Source organism: Danio rerio, chromosome 15 (genome assembly GCF_052040795.2).
Source record: "Danio rerio strain M-AB ecotype USA chromosome 15, GRCz13ab, whole genome shotgun sequence".
NCBI classification, from domain to species: domain Eukaryota; kingdom Metazoa; phylum Chordata; class Actinopteri; order Cypriniformes; family Danionidae; genus Danio; species Danio rerio.
This window is the reverse complement of record NC_141035.1, coordinates 29,654,677-29,666,700: the sequence shown is the minus strand read 5'-3', so window position 1 is coordinate 29,666,700 and position 12,024 is coordinate 29,654,677. Positions and strand designations below refer to the sequence as shown.

At 36.3% G+C, this 12,024-nt stretch overlaps 3 protein-coding genes across 15 annotated transcripts in view; 1 reads left to right on the top strand and 2 right to left on the bottom strand.

Moving 5' to 3' along the window:
• Nucleotides 1–1,292, bottom strand: part of bcas3 (BCAS3 microtubule associated cell migration factor) — a 402,243-nt gene extending 400,951 nt beyond the window's left edge. For all 6 annotated transcript variants that reach the window (XM_087282567.1, NM_200622.1, XM_087282563.1 and 3 more), the window contains 3 exon segments: nt 1,236–1,292; nt 431–519; nt 184–238 (listed from right to left, as the gene is read on the bottom strand). In XM_087282567.1, coding sequence (XP_087138693.1) covers nt 184–238; nt 431–501 — 126 coding nt within the window. In that variant the 5' untranslated portion in view covers nt 502–519; nt 1,236–1,292.
• Nucleotides 1,293–2,962: 1,670 nt separating this feature from the next.
• ppm1da (protein phosphatase, Mg2+/Mn2+ dependent, 1Da) lies at nt 2,963–9,147 on the bottom strand. Its single transcript, NM_201090.2, is given in 6 exon segments — nt 2,963–4,089; nt 5,612–5,842; nt 5,930–6,111; nt 6,551–6,675; nt 7,217–7,445; nt 8,592–9,147. Coding segments are annotated over 6 exon segments (1,608 nt in total). The 5' UTR covers nt 9,064–9,147; the 3' UTR covers nt 2,963–3,720.
• ccdc9 (coiled-coil domain containing 9) overlaps nt 8,408–12,024 on the top strand; it is a 30,048-nt gene continuing 26,431 nt past the window's right edge. For 3 of the 8 annotated variants that reach the window (XM_087282938.2, XM_087282937.2, XM_087282934.2), the window contains exons 1-2: nt 8,408–8,508; nt 11,369–11,404. In XM_087282938.2, the coding sequence (XP_087139064.1) occupies nt 11,402–11,404 (3 nt within the window). In that variant the 5' untranslated portion in view covers nt 8,408–8,508; nt 11,369–11,401. Of the gene's footprint in view, nt 8,561–10,813; nt 10,915–11,368; nt 11,405–12,024 lie in introns of those variants that run through there. The other 5 variants (XM_087282939.2, XM_087282935.2, XM_087282936.1 and 2 more) reach the window with 3 other exon arrangements.

The window sequence follows — 12,024 nt, the reverse complement described above, 5'->3', positions numbered from 1 at the left end:
TATTATATTGTATTTGAATCTTGTACATCTAACAGTTTTTTTTTCTCAAAATCTTGAAATTTTAAAATTCTACAAACCTTTCAGGAGAGAATTTTATTTTATCAACATGGACACCAAATTACATGAAACAAAAAAAGGTGAATTTCTAGTTTTGCAATCACAAAATTAAAGGAAAACAATTACCTGAGGTACTACATCCTGCAGGAAAGTAACTACACTCTCCATGTACGACTGCTCACTGAAAAAGAGTCAAACCAGTACTCATGATTAAAAACAGATATCTGAACAAGAAAATACCAGAGAATAAAATTACATATAAAAGCATGGGCAGGAATGTTCTTTTTTTACCATATCTTGCAACACATCTTAATATTTACAATCCTGAACACTGGATTTACACATTCAAAAAAAAGAGAGATTGTGTTCTTACGTTGCAGCCTGTGCTCGAACCACAACCCCACCAGCACAGCGGCTCGGTCTGCGTGGCGAGTCAGACGCCATGGTCAACCACTCAGTATCCTGTTGAAACAGAGTACATGGATTTATTATATTACAGCACACATCATTATTTTCACAAGATTATTACACTAAGCTTCACTGTAGGTACATCTCACATTAGAGCACAGTTTATCATTAATAAATATGGTCTCTGTATAACCCTACACTGAGAAGGTATAAAAGTAAATATGATAACTGCATCACTTCAAAATGGCAACACTTTGCAGATGAATGTAAACAAATGAAAACAAAGATGTGAATGGTTTGGATTCATCAGCACCATGGGCACATTTCTAATAAGAATTAATCATAAAAAGTTACAAACAGCCAACTTAAGACGACAAACATCTGTGTGGGATAAACAAAGCAAACTCTTCAAATTAACTCCAGCAGGTTTTACTAATAAACAGACTGTGATATACTACAAATAATATGTGTATGTCTCTTGGTTTAGTAACATTTTGCCATAAATGTTAAACAATTTATTGTGAGACGATGTCCAAGCAGATGTCAGAGTAACACAGCTGGCAGTTTTGTCCGTTCAAACATTTCATCATATCAACTATCTCCCACTCTGTCTGTTAGCTTAGCCAATACCGCTATCTGTCATTACAACGCTTCAAAGACAATAAACCAAACAATGACAATAACTTATATCACTTCCTGAAATAAATTCCTATAAATTGTATAACTGAAATGTAGCGTTGGGTATGTAATTAAGCGACATTTGTACTGACCAGAGGCTTTGTGTTTTCAGAGCAACGGAGGTCCTCACAAAACGCCACAGTGAAGCTGACATGCAGCGGAAACAACAAAGACTTTGGCCAATCGGAAATGAGTGTAGGGACCGAGTAGCCAATGAAGTTAAGCTAGAGGCGGGCGCTTGGGCATTTCTGACCAATCATGGATGACGGGAGATTTTAAGGTTTTTTTGTTCGTTAACGAATCTGACGAGGTTGTTCAAATTAACCTCCACATCAACATGCAATGTTTTAAAAAACTTTGGTTTGGTTCGCGTTCATACGAGCATATCTACATCTGAAAATGTGCAAAAGTCTTAATAAACCCTCATGTTGCATCAGGTCACGTTGGTGTGTTTATTTACATCGAAATATCGCGTGACGACCACCCGCCGAGATACTTCGTTCATTTCCGTCTTCTTTCGGAAAACGAGGCTTTTTTGGCATAAAAAAAACATAAATGGATATGACTTGGTGCAAAGATGCCCAAACCAGGGCCCGCGGGCGAAAGTTGGCCCACGGTAACATTTGATTTGGCCTATATTTTACAGTCTATGGTTTGGCCCGCCATCCCATCTGAGAATGGTTTAGAGTAGAGATTGTCATTTTTAAATGTAATGTACCCTATTATTTGTTTGTTTTATTGTTAAGCTACAAAAGCCATCTAAAAATAAATGTTTTAATCTAAATGGTTTATATTAAACAGATTTAGTTTAAAATGTATGAACAACAGATAGAGGACAATGTAAAGACTTCAGTGAGTGAATTAAGGCGAAGGAAGATTCTGCTTGACTAGTGTATTCGACATTGAACTCCACTGTTATAAATATGATTCTTTTTTTTTTTTTATTGGAATAAGTTATTTTGGGGTTTTGTTCACCAGTGAGGGAAGAATAGAACGTGAGACTGACCAGCGGATTGGTGCAGCGGCAGCAGTAATGCAGTCAATGTACCGGTTGGTTGTGGTAAGAAAAGGAGCTAAGCTTAAAAGCAAAGCTTTCAATTTACCAGTCAATCTACATTCCTATTCTCACCTATGGTCATGAGCTTTGAGTCATAATCGAAAGGACAAGATCTCGGATACAAGCGGGCACACTCTTAGAGATAGGGTGAGGAGCTCGGAGTAGAGCCACTGTTCTTCCACATTGAGAAAAGTCAGCTGAGGTGGCTCGGGTATCTGTTTCGGATTCCTATTGACACCAACCTTGGGAGGGGTTCCAGGCATGTCCCACCGGAAGAAGGCCTCAGGGAAGACCCAGGACAGCTGGAGGGACTATGTCTCTTGGCCAGCCTGGGAACGCCTCAGGATCCCCCCGGAGGAGCTGGAGGAAGTGTCTAGGCAGAGGGAAGTCAGGGGTTCTCTGACTGCTGCCCCCGCAACCCGCCCATAGAAAAGCGTTAAAAATTGAATGATGAATGAAAAGTTATACTGTGTTAGTTAAAACAATTCAAAGTATTTTTTTCTATTTATTTTTTTATAATATAAAAAAAATTAAACAAATTAGGAAATTACCCTTGGCAACTTTAATGTAAAATGGTTTGGTATATTTATTTTCAGCCTACGGCTAACAAATGAGATTTGATTTTTGGACCTTTATATGAAACAGTTTGGGCACCCCTGACTTAATGGTTGTCCACATTAAAGAATTACTTTTAATGATTTAAATGAATAATATAAAAAAAACTCAGATGTAAACATGGGAACAGATATTTCATATCTTCAATACATCCTATGTTTTTATTGACGAAAACGTTTTTTTTTTTTTATTGACCTGTTTAGCATAGCAGCACCTTCAGTTTAGAATGACACTTACTCCCATCAGAGAGACAAAAACAATGTTAATGAAATCCGTGGAAACATTAAAATAACTGTTTAAAATGCATAATTCATAAAGTTCATGCTCACATTCTACATTAATATTAAACCTTATGACACAGGGTTAAGATATCAGTGAACACTACAAATGATTTACCGTTCTCCTTGTCAATTAAAACCATGTACAAATACAACCAATAGCATTGATCCCAAAAACTATTTTTGAAACAGGTGACATGTTAGCTGCAGAGAGATATCTTCTCAGAAGATAATTTCTTTTTTGGTCATTTTCCCCCACAGTTCTCCAGGCAGCACAAATCCAAAGTAAAGTGCAAATATCCCTAGTTGACCCATCATCTCTACCTGACTGACCCGAAGCGTAATAGAAGTGAGCAGTGGACATACAAAGGTGTAAAAATTAAAACTCATTTAAAATCAGACAAAATCTCACATTTTCATTTTCAATGGTCTGTAAAATATAAAGTATAACACAAAACACACTAAAGCTGGAGTGTTGTGAATGGAAGCGGGTGATTTTTTTTTTCTTTTGACATTGTTACTTGTTTCAGGATTTGGTTTCTCGATAGCTTATATAAACTATATGAATATCAGAGTCTGACCGTCCAGCATGAATGAATGGATTGCATTGTAACAGCAGCACAAATGTCAGCAAACACATACAGTAGTCTTCCCATGCTGAAGCAACACTTGGGCGTTTTCAGACTGACCACTTCCATCACCATTGTTCCTGGCCGAGGGCTCTGTACTTGGTATTTGCAAGGATGTACAAGAGGACTCTTTAAGAGAGGACTGGGTCAAACTACTACGGGGCTTCTTCCCCACAGGAGAGGAGGAGAAATCCTCGAGCACCCGTTTGCCAGTCGGTGTTCGGTCACAACTGGCCCCATTTTCCAGCAAGTCATTACAGGGCAGGTCCTCAGAGTTTGTAAGGCTGTCAGAAGATTCAAATATTATGCTTGCACCAGAGCTGTTATTTTTTTGTTCCAGGATGGGCTGTACTGGAGCATCAGGAACCTAAAAAAGAAGGAAAAACCATTATTGAAAGTAAAGTTTAAGCGTGTTGTTGTTTTTAGGGTGTGTTCAGATTGAGTTGGTTTGATTAAAACAACCCTGCTTGAAAATGCCCTGTATGGACACTGCATTTGAAAAAAAAAAAAAAAAAGTGTTAAGCCATTAGAGCTCTGGCATGCACTGAACAGGCATAAAGAGACTTAAAAAAAAAAAGATGGGTCTCACTCTCAATCCTTTCCCTAATGAACTCAGGTGCTATTTAATAGAACTATGAATGCAACAAATCAATGACATTTTAAATAAATAAAAAAAAATGAGTTAAAAAAAATCTTGAAATCACAAGAAGCAAACAATGGACAGATAAATCAGCTGCATTACCCATAACAGTTTAGTACAGGAGTTGAAGATGCAATCTCCTTGTAAATTAATTTATAGTACAGTTGTGACTCCTTTACTTATTTTATAATAATTATACAATTTAAAAGTTAGATGTAATAGTTTAAAGTTAAAAATAAGTTATAATAAGCTCATTATGTGTTCTCAGCACATAAAAATAGCATGTTTTTACACAAACATCAGGTGGAGATGAAAAGTTCGGATCATTTTACTGACTCGGACCTTTGAGTGTCGTTCAGTGAGTTGAACGAATCTTTTTGAGTCATTTTGTTTAATTTGTCAAAATATTATTAAAATGTTGCGAGTTGCTTCCAAACTCATCTACAACTACAACAAACATTGATCACACTACAAACAGGTCATAACTAGAAAACTAGAAAATAATCATTTACAGGGTTCAACGGTAAGGATTTTTCCTATTGGCTTGACTGGACCAGTGGTTCAGATTTTTACTTGCCCTGCCAAAATTTTCACTGGCCCCACCAAAAAAAAAAAAAAAGAAATAAAGTTAATTGCTATTTCTTTGCCACATATATGACATAATTTGTCACAAAATAATGTATGTAAATCTAGAATTTAAATTTCAAACGTTAAAATATTTAGCAGTAAAATATAGCCTGTGGAAAATGTCCAGGTATTTTATTGCAAAACAAAAGGTGGCTGACTTAAAAGTGACGGCAAACTAAGCAAAACATCACTTCATTTATTTCATCGTGTTGTACCCATGTACAGGTTTCCATAACGTTAGAAGCAGACATTTTCTTTTAACCTCATAATTTAATAAAAGAAGACTTGAAAACATAGCTAATCTTTTACTCTACCTGCACAGATGTGTGCATGCTCAAATGAACGAATCCCTCCCTGGGAGGACTCATCGTTCTCAAGTCATACAAAGGATTTGTTCAAGAACGACCCATAACTAACAACAAGCATATTTAGCTGTTTTGAATGTTCAGTAATGTCCAAATATTTGTCATACAATACTTTTTTTGTTTCATTACTTTAGGTTTAGTCTTTAAAAAATATTTTCTTTTATTGTCCAGACCAAGCAAACAACTGTGAACACACAAATAATTTAAAACCACAATATAATCCATTACAAAAGAAAAAAGATTAAAACATTCCTAACCTGAGTCTGCAAAGAGTTGGTGCAAGGTTTAGAAACAGCGCCACATTTTGTTCCTTGAAGATTGTACACGGTCTCATAAGGTGGCAAACACTCGCTGGATGTCCCAAATGACTCCAAAGAGATAACAATGGCACTGGTATTATCAGCACGGAGCATGCGCTGACGCCATCTCAATAAGGCATGGTTCACAAGCAGAACAGCATTTGAAACATTTCCCTTTTGGTTCTTCGCCTGTTGGAATAGGCATTCATGTAAGTGAATGCTTCTAAAAGTAAACACCAATGACATTGGCCTAAAATATCAGGTTAAACGACTCACCTTGGCCTCATCATTGTCCTGACAAATAGACACAGCCTCCTGCGGTGATACCATGTTCCATAACCCATCACTGCCTAAGATAATGTAGCGGTGCTGCTTCAAATCCAGCTTGATAACAGCAGTATCAGGCTCTGGGGATACTACAAACTCTCCACTGTAGAAGTCATAACTCCACAAATCACCTAAAGACACATTTAGTGCATTAAATATCTAAATGTGTATGCTAAAAACATATAAAAATCAGTTTTATGCAATTTAGTCAGCCAAGCTTCGATTTGCATTGGCAAGATCTTTAAAAACTTTTAATGCTAGGGGGAATTAATATAGATATTAAAATGTTCTTATAATTCATATCTTTATTTTACAATCAGTGCTTAAAATTAACTTATTTTTATCTAGCCCATCAGACAGTCTTTATTTAACCTCTAAACAACTGTTTCAATATCAGACTTTTTTTGTTGTTGTTGTTGCAAAACATGGGTTTATCACAGTGGCATGTTGCAATTTTCCAGAACAACAATCTCTGCTGACTTGTCAAGTGTACTAAAATTCACTCAATATCTTAATGACTTTTTTCAGTCTCAACAACAACATTACAAAATCGTTTAGTTTGCAACTTACCAAGAGCTCGGGCCACAGCCAAAAAAGGGATCTGATCTATGACGGTGCTCCTCCTCACTGGTCCATTGTGGGTAAGTCTAGGCCTCTTCCACACCACCCTGTTAACTCCAGACTTTTTAATCACACTAGAAGAGAAATTTGATAATGATCAGTGGTGGCTGTTAATGTTTACCAAACAAACTGCTTACCAACCATATTTTACCTCAAGCTAAATGAAGCCTAAGAAGTATCCCCACATCATTACAAAACATATTTCTAAAGCATACAGGTCACTAAAAGTAAGTCTATATCAAACTGACATGCTTGCAGTGTTCTTTTAGGCTAAAAGACAAAGCTTATAATTAGAGTATGTAAATGATGACAAACTGTTATGCTGTCTTGCTTTAAAGCTCTATGTGCATTAACAAAAACCAGTCAGACCACTTTAGATACACAAAGCGGGTTACAGATTGTGTTTTTCTGATGAGTATTGTCATAAAACAAAAGGGTGAGGATTGTTACATGATACAGTTAGTCCAAAAAGATGCTGATATGAAAGTCTGTGTGGCTTATGTGCATCCACATATGTTTTACAATAAAAAAGTAGAACAGGGTGTAAAGATTAATCAAAGTAATTAAAAAGACTAACCTAACGTCTGTGATTTACTGTTTTATATAAGAACTCACCTGCCACCGAGCCCTTCTATTCTCTCTCTTTCCTTTGGGAGGTCAGGTTTGTGGTCTTGAGTAATTTCCACTGCTCGGATGAACTCCTCAGAGGGGTGATCCTGCACCCCTAACACTACTGCGGAGTCACCAACATGGGCAACGTACATACGGTCACGTCTTAATACCACAATACTTGCAGTTGTGCCCGATGTGCTAGGGAGTCCTGTAACTGTTTTTGGCCATTCCGCTATAAGAAAGCAGATTAAGTATATATGGGATGAGTTTATATTTTTTGGGAAATGCACATAAAACAACATCTATTGTCATAAAAACATAAGGCTGCTTTATTTTCATTCATTAAACGTACATGGAGACCAGGGGCAGCCAAATATTAAGTTTAAATTCTGTTTAGCCCAGTGTATTGCTTGATCCAACAGCAAGGGTACAATGTTAAATACAAGTATAAAATGTTATGAGCTTGTTTACTTTCAATCACTTCCAGAGGTAGTCAAAACAAGAATGGGTCTCTCTGATCTACTTTGATCTGATTGATCAAAGCACATTTAATAGATTTAATAAACAAGATCTCTCTGTGTTCCATGCAAGAAACAAGCATGCAGGTTTGAAATGACATGACAGTAAATGATGAAATAAATAAAAATAATGTGGCTAACTATCTTTGTAACACACGATCTGTGATATCTTGTTTGGACAAAAGAATGAAGATCACACAATCACATGCAGACTAACTTGGGCTCCATTGCATAGGTATTTCTTTAAACATAATTAGCTGTTATAGTGTTTGTTTTGTGTATTGCCATGTATTAATATATATTTGATTATTTTAATGTAAAAACAGGCATATGTAAGTGAAAACTGTTCTATTTTCACATGAAGTAGTAGCATTGTTTGCATTGAGTCTCACATTTTGTAAACATGACGTCCACGAGGGGGCGACCCGCCATATGTATAAAAAGAGTATTTAAATTATAAAACTGGAAACTTCATCTTATGCGAGTGTATATATTTTTCAATGTTATTCTCGTTTGTTCTTCAAGTTAATTGCTCAATACTTTTATTTACAAAAAAAAATCACGTGCACATTTAAACCAACTAACACAAGTGTTATGAGAGTTGAGCTGATTTCAGCAAGCACACTATTCTGATATGCAGCATCTCCAATTTAGCTACAGTATGTCTTGATTAGCTGTGTTCTGTCTGGCATGGAGGGGTTGTGCAACTTATTTGGCGGGATACATCTGATGGTGAAACTTTCATTCATAAAGACCAGCTGCCCGACTCTGTCCAAGGCACGTCCATAAAATGGCTGAGACTTCACAGCGGATTTAAACAAGAACATATGTAAAAATATCGCTTCGTTTTAAAAACTTACGTAATTTTTTCCACATGGCATGGTGACAAGTGATGAACCCTTTTCGCAGAGCAGCGCACACCTCGTCGTCGTCCTCGGACCAAAACCCTCTTTGTTTTTTGATGTGATCCCACAAATGGTCGCGAGCAAAGCGTGCGGCGTCCGGACCCCCATGTCCATCGAACACCGCAAACAGAGCCACGGCGCGCGGCCGACGGGCGTGTACGGACGAGGGCATCGACGCATGCTGAAGAGTAGAGATTGGCTCGTCGTCTTGAATATACGTAACCGTGATAGATCCGGGGATGGAGTCTTGAATTGAAGCGTCAGGGTTTGGGTCTTTTGCTGGTGCCTCGACCTCGCCACGTTCGGCGGCGTCCAGTTCATCCTCACTCGGCTCATCCTCCTGCTTCATCGTTACTAGGTCCTCCATGTATTTCCGACCGCCCTGGTCGTAATAAATACTTGCTCGGCATGAAAATATCCCATCCATGATTCGATCGAACAAGAAAGGACGGTAGAACAGTAACGTTGAATACTAGGCAGGATTCAGGCCGGGTGCGCGCTTTCCTCTTTGTTTACCTCCGATGTTGTGAGCATGCGCAGAAACACCATGACAATTGTCGGGTCATTGGAAGTCTTTAGATCTGTGACCCATAATTTGAAGGAGAATAGTCCCTTTTCTTCGTCTGATACGGTTTAATGGCGGCTGACAAGCCAACAAGAAGCCTTGAGACTGTAATAACAAAAAGTGGAACTAGTTTAAAATATCTATCTATCTATCTATCTATCTATCTATCTATCTATCTATCTATCTATCTATCTATCTATCTATCTATCTTTGAGGTTGTAAATACAGCACTAATAAGCATTAAACTGTCCTCGTATCAGCATTTTTTTAAATATATATATAATTAGAAGTTGTATTACGTTTATTAAAATTTTATATTATTCATTTGTTATATTACAGTATTGCATGTATTACAGCAGGCTGACATGGGTGAGATGGTTTTGATTGTTGTTTTGTGTGTGTGGAAATGTTTAGGGTTTTACCTCGCTGAGAGATTCATAACAACAAATGTAGCAATTGATTTTGTCTCCTTTAAGTTGTATTTATATATAACGGTCACATAATACTGCCTTTACGTATGGGGACTGTGTTTCATTTAAATAAGGTGATTTGCAATTATTCTAAATAAAATTTTCAACTGTATATTGGTTTAAGCCATTCATTTAAGTTACAGCATGTTTTGTTTTTTTGTGCTTATTTGTCTTAGGTCAGTGTCACGTGGTGATTGAAAGTTACTGTTATTCAGAATAAATACAGAGCTTATTGTGATGATAAATATTTTTAGGTTATTGGGGTATATGCAGACTTTTAATTTTCAGCCAGCCCGGCGACTTCCGGTGAACTGTCAATACCGTCACGTTTAAGATCTGTTTTGATTAAAAAAAATAGATATATTATCTAATAGATATTTGAAATAAAGTGGGTCCCAGACTGGACAAGAAGCACTAAATTATTTTTTCCTTGCTATCACTTTAAAATATGAACCTTTATTTTACCTTCTTGAATGGAGTTCATGTGCTAGCATGCTGGTACTGACGACGGTTACACGGTTTATCATCTTGTTTTATGCTTGAACAACTAAATGAATTCTTACATTTATTTAACTGATAGTATGTTAATTACATTATAATTTCAAAACTGTTAAAGGAACCTTATAAACTTTTAAACTGTCACATTAACCTTTCACCGGAAGTTTACCGTTGGCTAAAAAACACTAGCTGTGCATATGGCCCATTGAATGAGTTCATTTAATTTTGCACGGACAGATGGGGATCTGCTTTGAGAATCCTTGTCCAGCAGATGGTGCAGTAAGCCTAAAAGAGACACAGTTTTTAGAACCCAATTTTCCCAGGATCTTACTCAAATACATTTCTAACACCATTACTTTAAACTGAATTTATTCATTAATTCTTTTGTTTCCATTTAACTTTAGTAAAATGAATTTCTAACATCATTAGCTACAAATGTACATTTTATGCATTTTTCTGCGGCTATGAGACTTTAGTACGTCTGTTACTGCGTAGACATTTTCTTTAACATTTATTACATTTTATTTAAACATTTATTTAATTATTTTACTTTTGAACTTTAAATGTGTGGGAAATAAAACTACTCAAAATCTGCGCTATGACTTTTATTTTGAAATTCTTCCTCTTTTCATGACTTATCTGGAAGTGGAAGCTTTTGTGAGCGGAAGTACATTAAGTAATAGTCGGTCTTCGTTGATCGAGTGCACCTTACAAGTCACTTCAAGGGGTGCTGCGCTTACCAGAGGTAAAACAGTGCCTAATTGTAGAGCTGTAATGTATACTTTTATACATACAGGAGTTATTAGTGATTTTCAAATGTAACGTTATTTTAGATTTTTTAAAATAAATAAAAACGACGAGAGCTCGGCTGAATTTGGCGCAGGGCAACTTGGCGGCTGCTTTGATTGTAACTATTGATACATTGCAATAATCTCCACTGGCGCTTCAGAGTCACTTTCTTATAAACACACTCTGACAGTGTATTCAAACATTCATCTTGGTTGGTCATGGTGTTGTGTTCACTAATACGCTTATGGAGGGCTTTACAGAGTCTGTGTGTTCATAAGAGGGTTTATGATGATGCCAACCTATAGTAAAATTGTGTTGTGCATAGTATCTTTGTGTGATCATGCATGTAATTATTAGGAAAAATAGCTGTTGTTGTATTGTCATATTTTGTATTTGTCTTTTTTCCTTAGGTTTAGGAGTTTCTCAAGATCATACCAGCAGCCATGGTGAGGCTCATTATCATCATTTCTGATATTGAAATAATAATGAAATGGGTGTTCCATGTAAAGAAATGAAATGGGTTCTGATAGTTATTGGTGTCTGGTAGGGCTGAACGTTATTGGAAAATCTGAGAAGACAATATTTTTATTTTTTTTGCAATATATATTGTGATATAAATACTATTTCACGAGATGGCCTGAATTTGAAAAACAAATCTCGAATATAAATTGATTGGGGTGATTTTGTAAGGGTGTGAATAATGTATAAAAATAAAAACAAATTGCAAGCAAGAATAAATACAATAGCGAAGAGGAAAAGGTAAGAGAGTCAGTCGAACAATTATTCAGGTAAATAAATTTTATAATACAATGTTAAATAAAACTGTATGGTCTTCATTGTAGTAATTCAGTAAATCTATTTTTTGTTAAAGTTACAAATGTTGTACATTTTTGTGCATGAATGCTTTAAACTCTCTTGAAATGTCTTTGTTGTAAAACATAAGCACTCTGTTATGGTTATACTTTGCAATGACTCCACAAATCTCATGTATTCCAAACTGTTGTGCTAATCAACTATAATCCCATTCCCAACTCAACATTGTGTATACTGCGATGTGACTATTGCA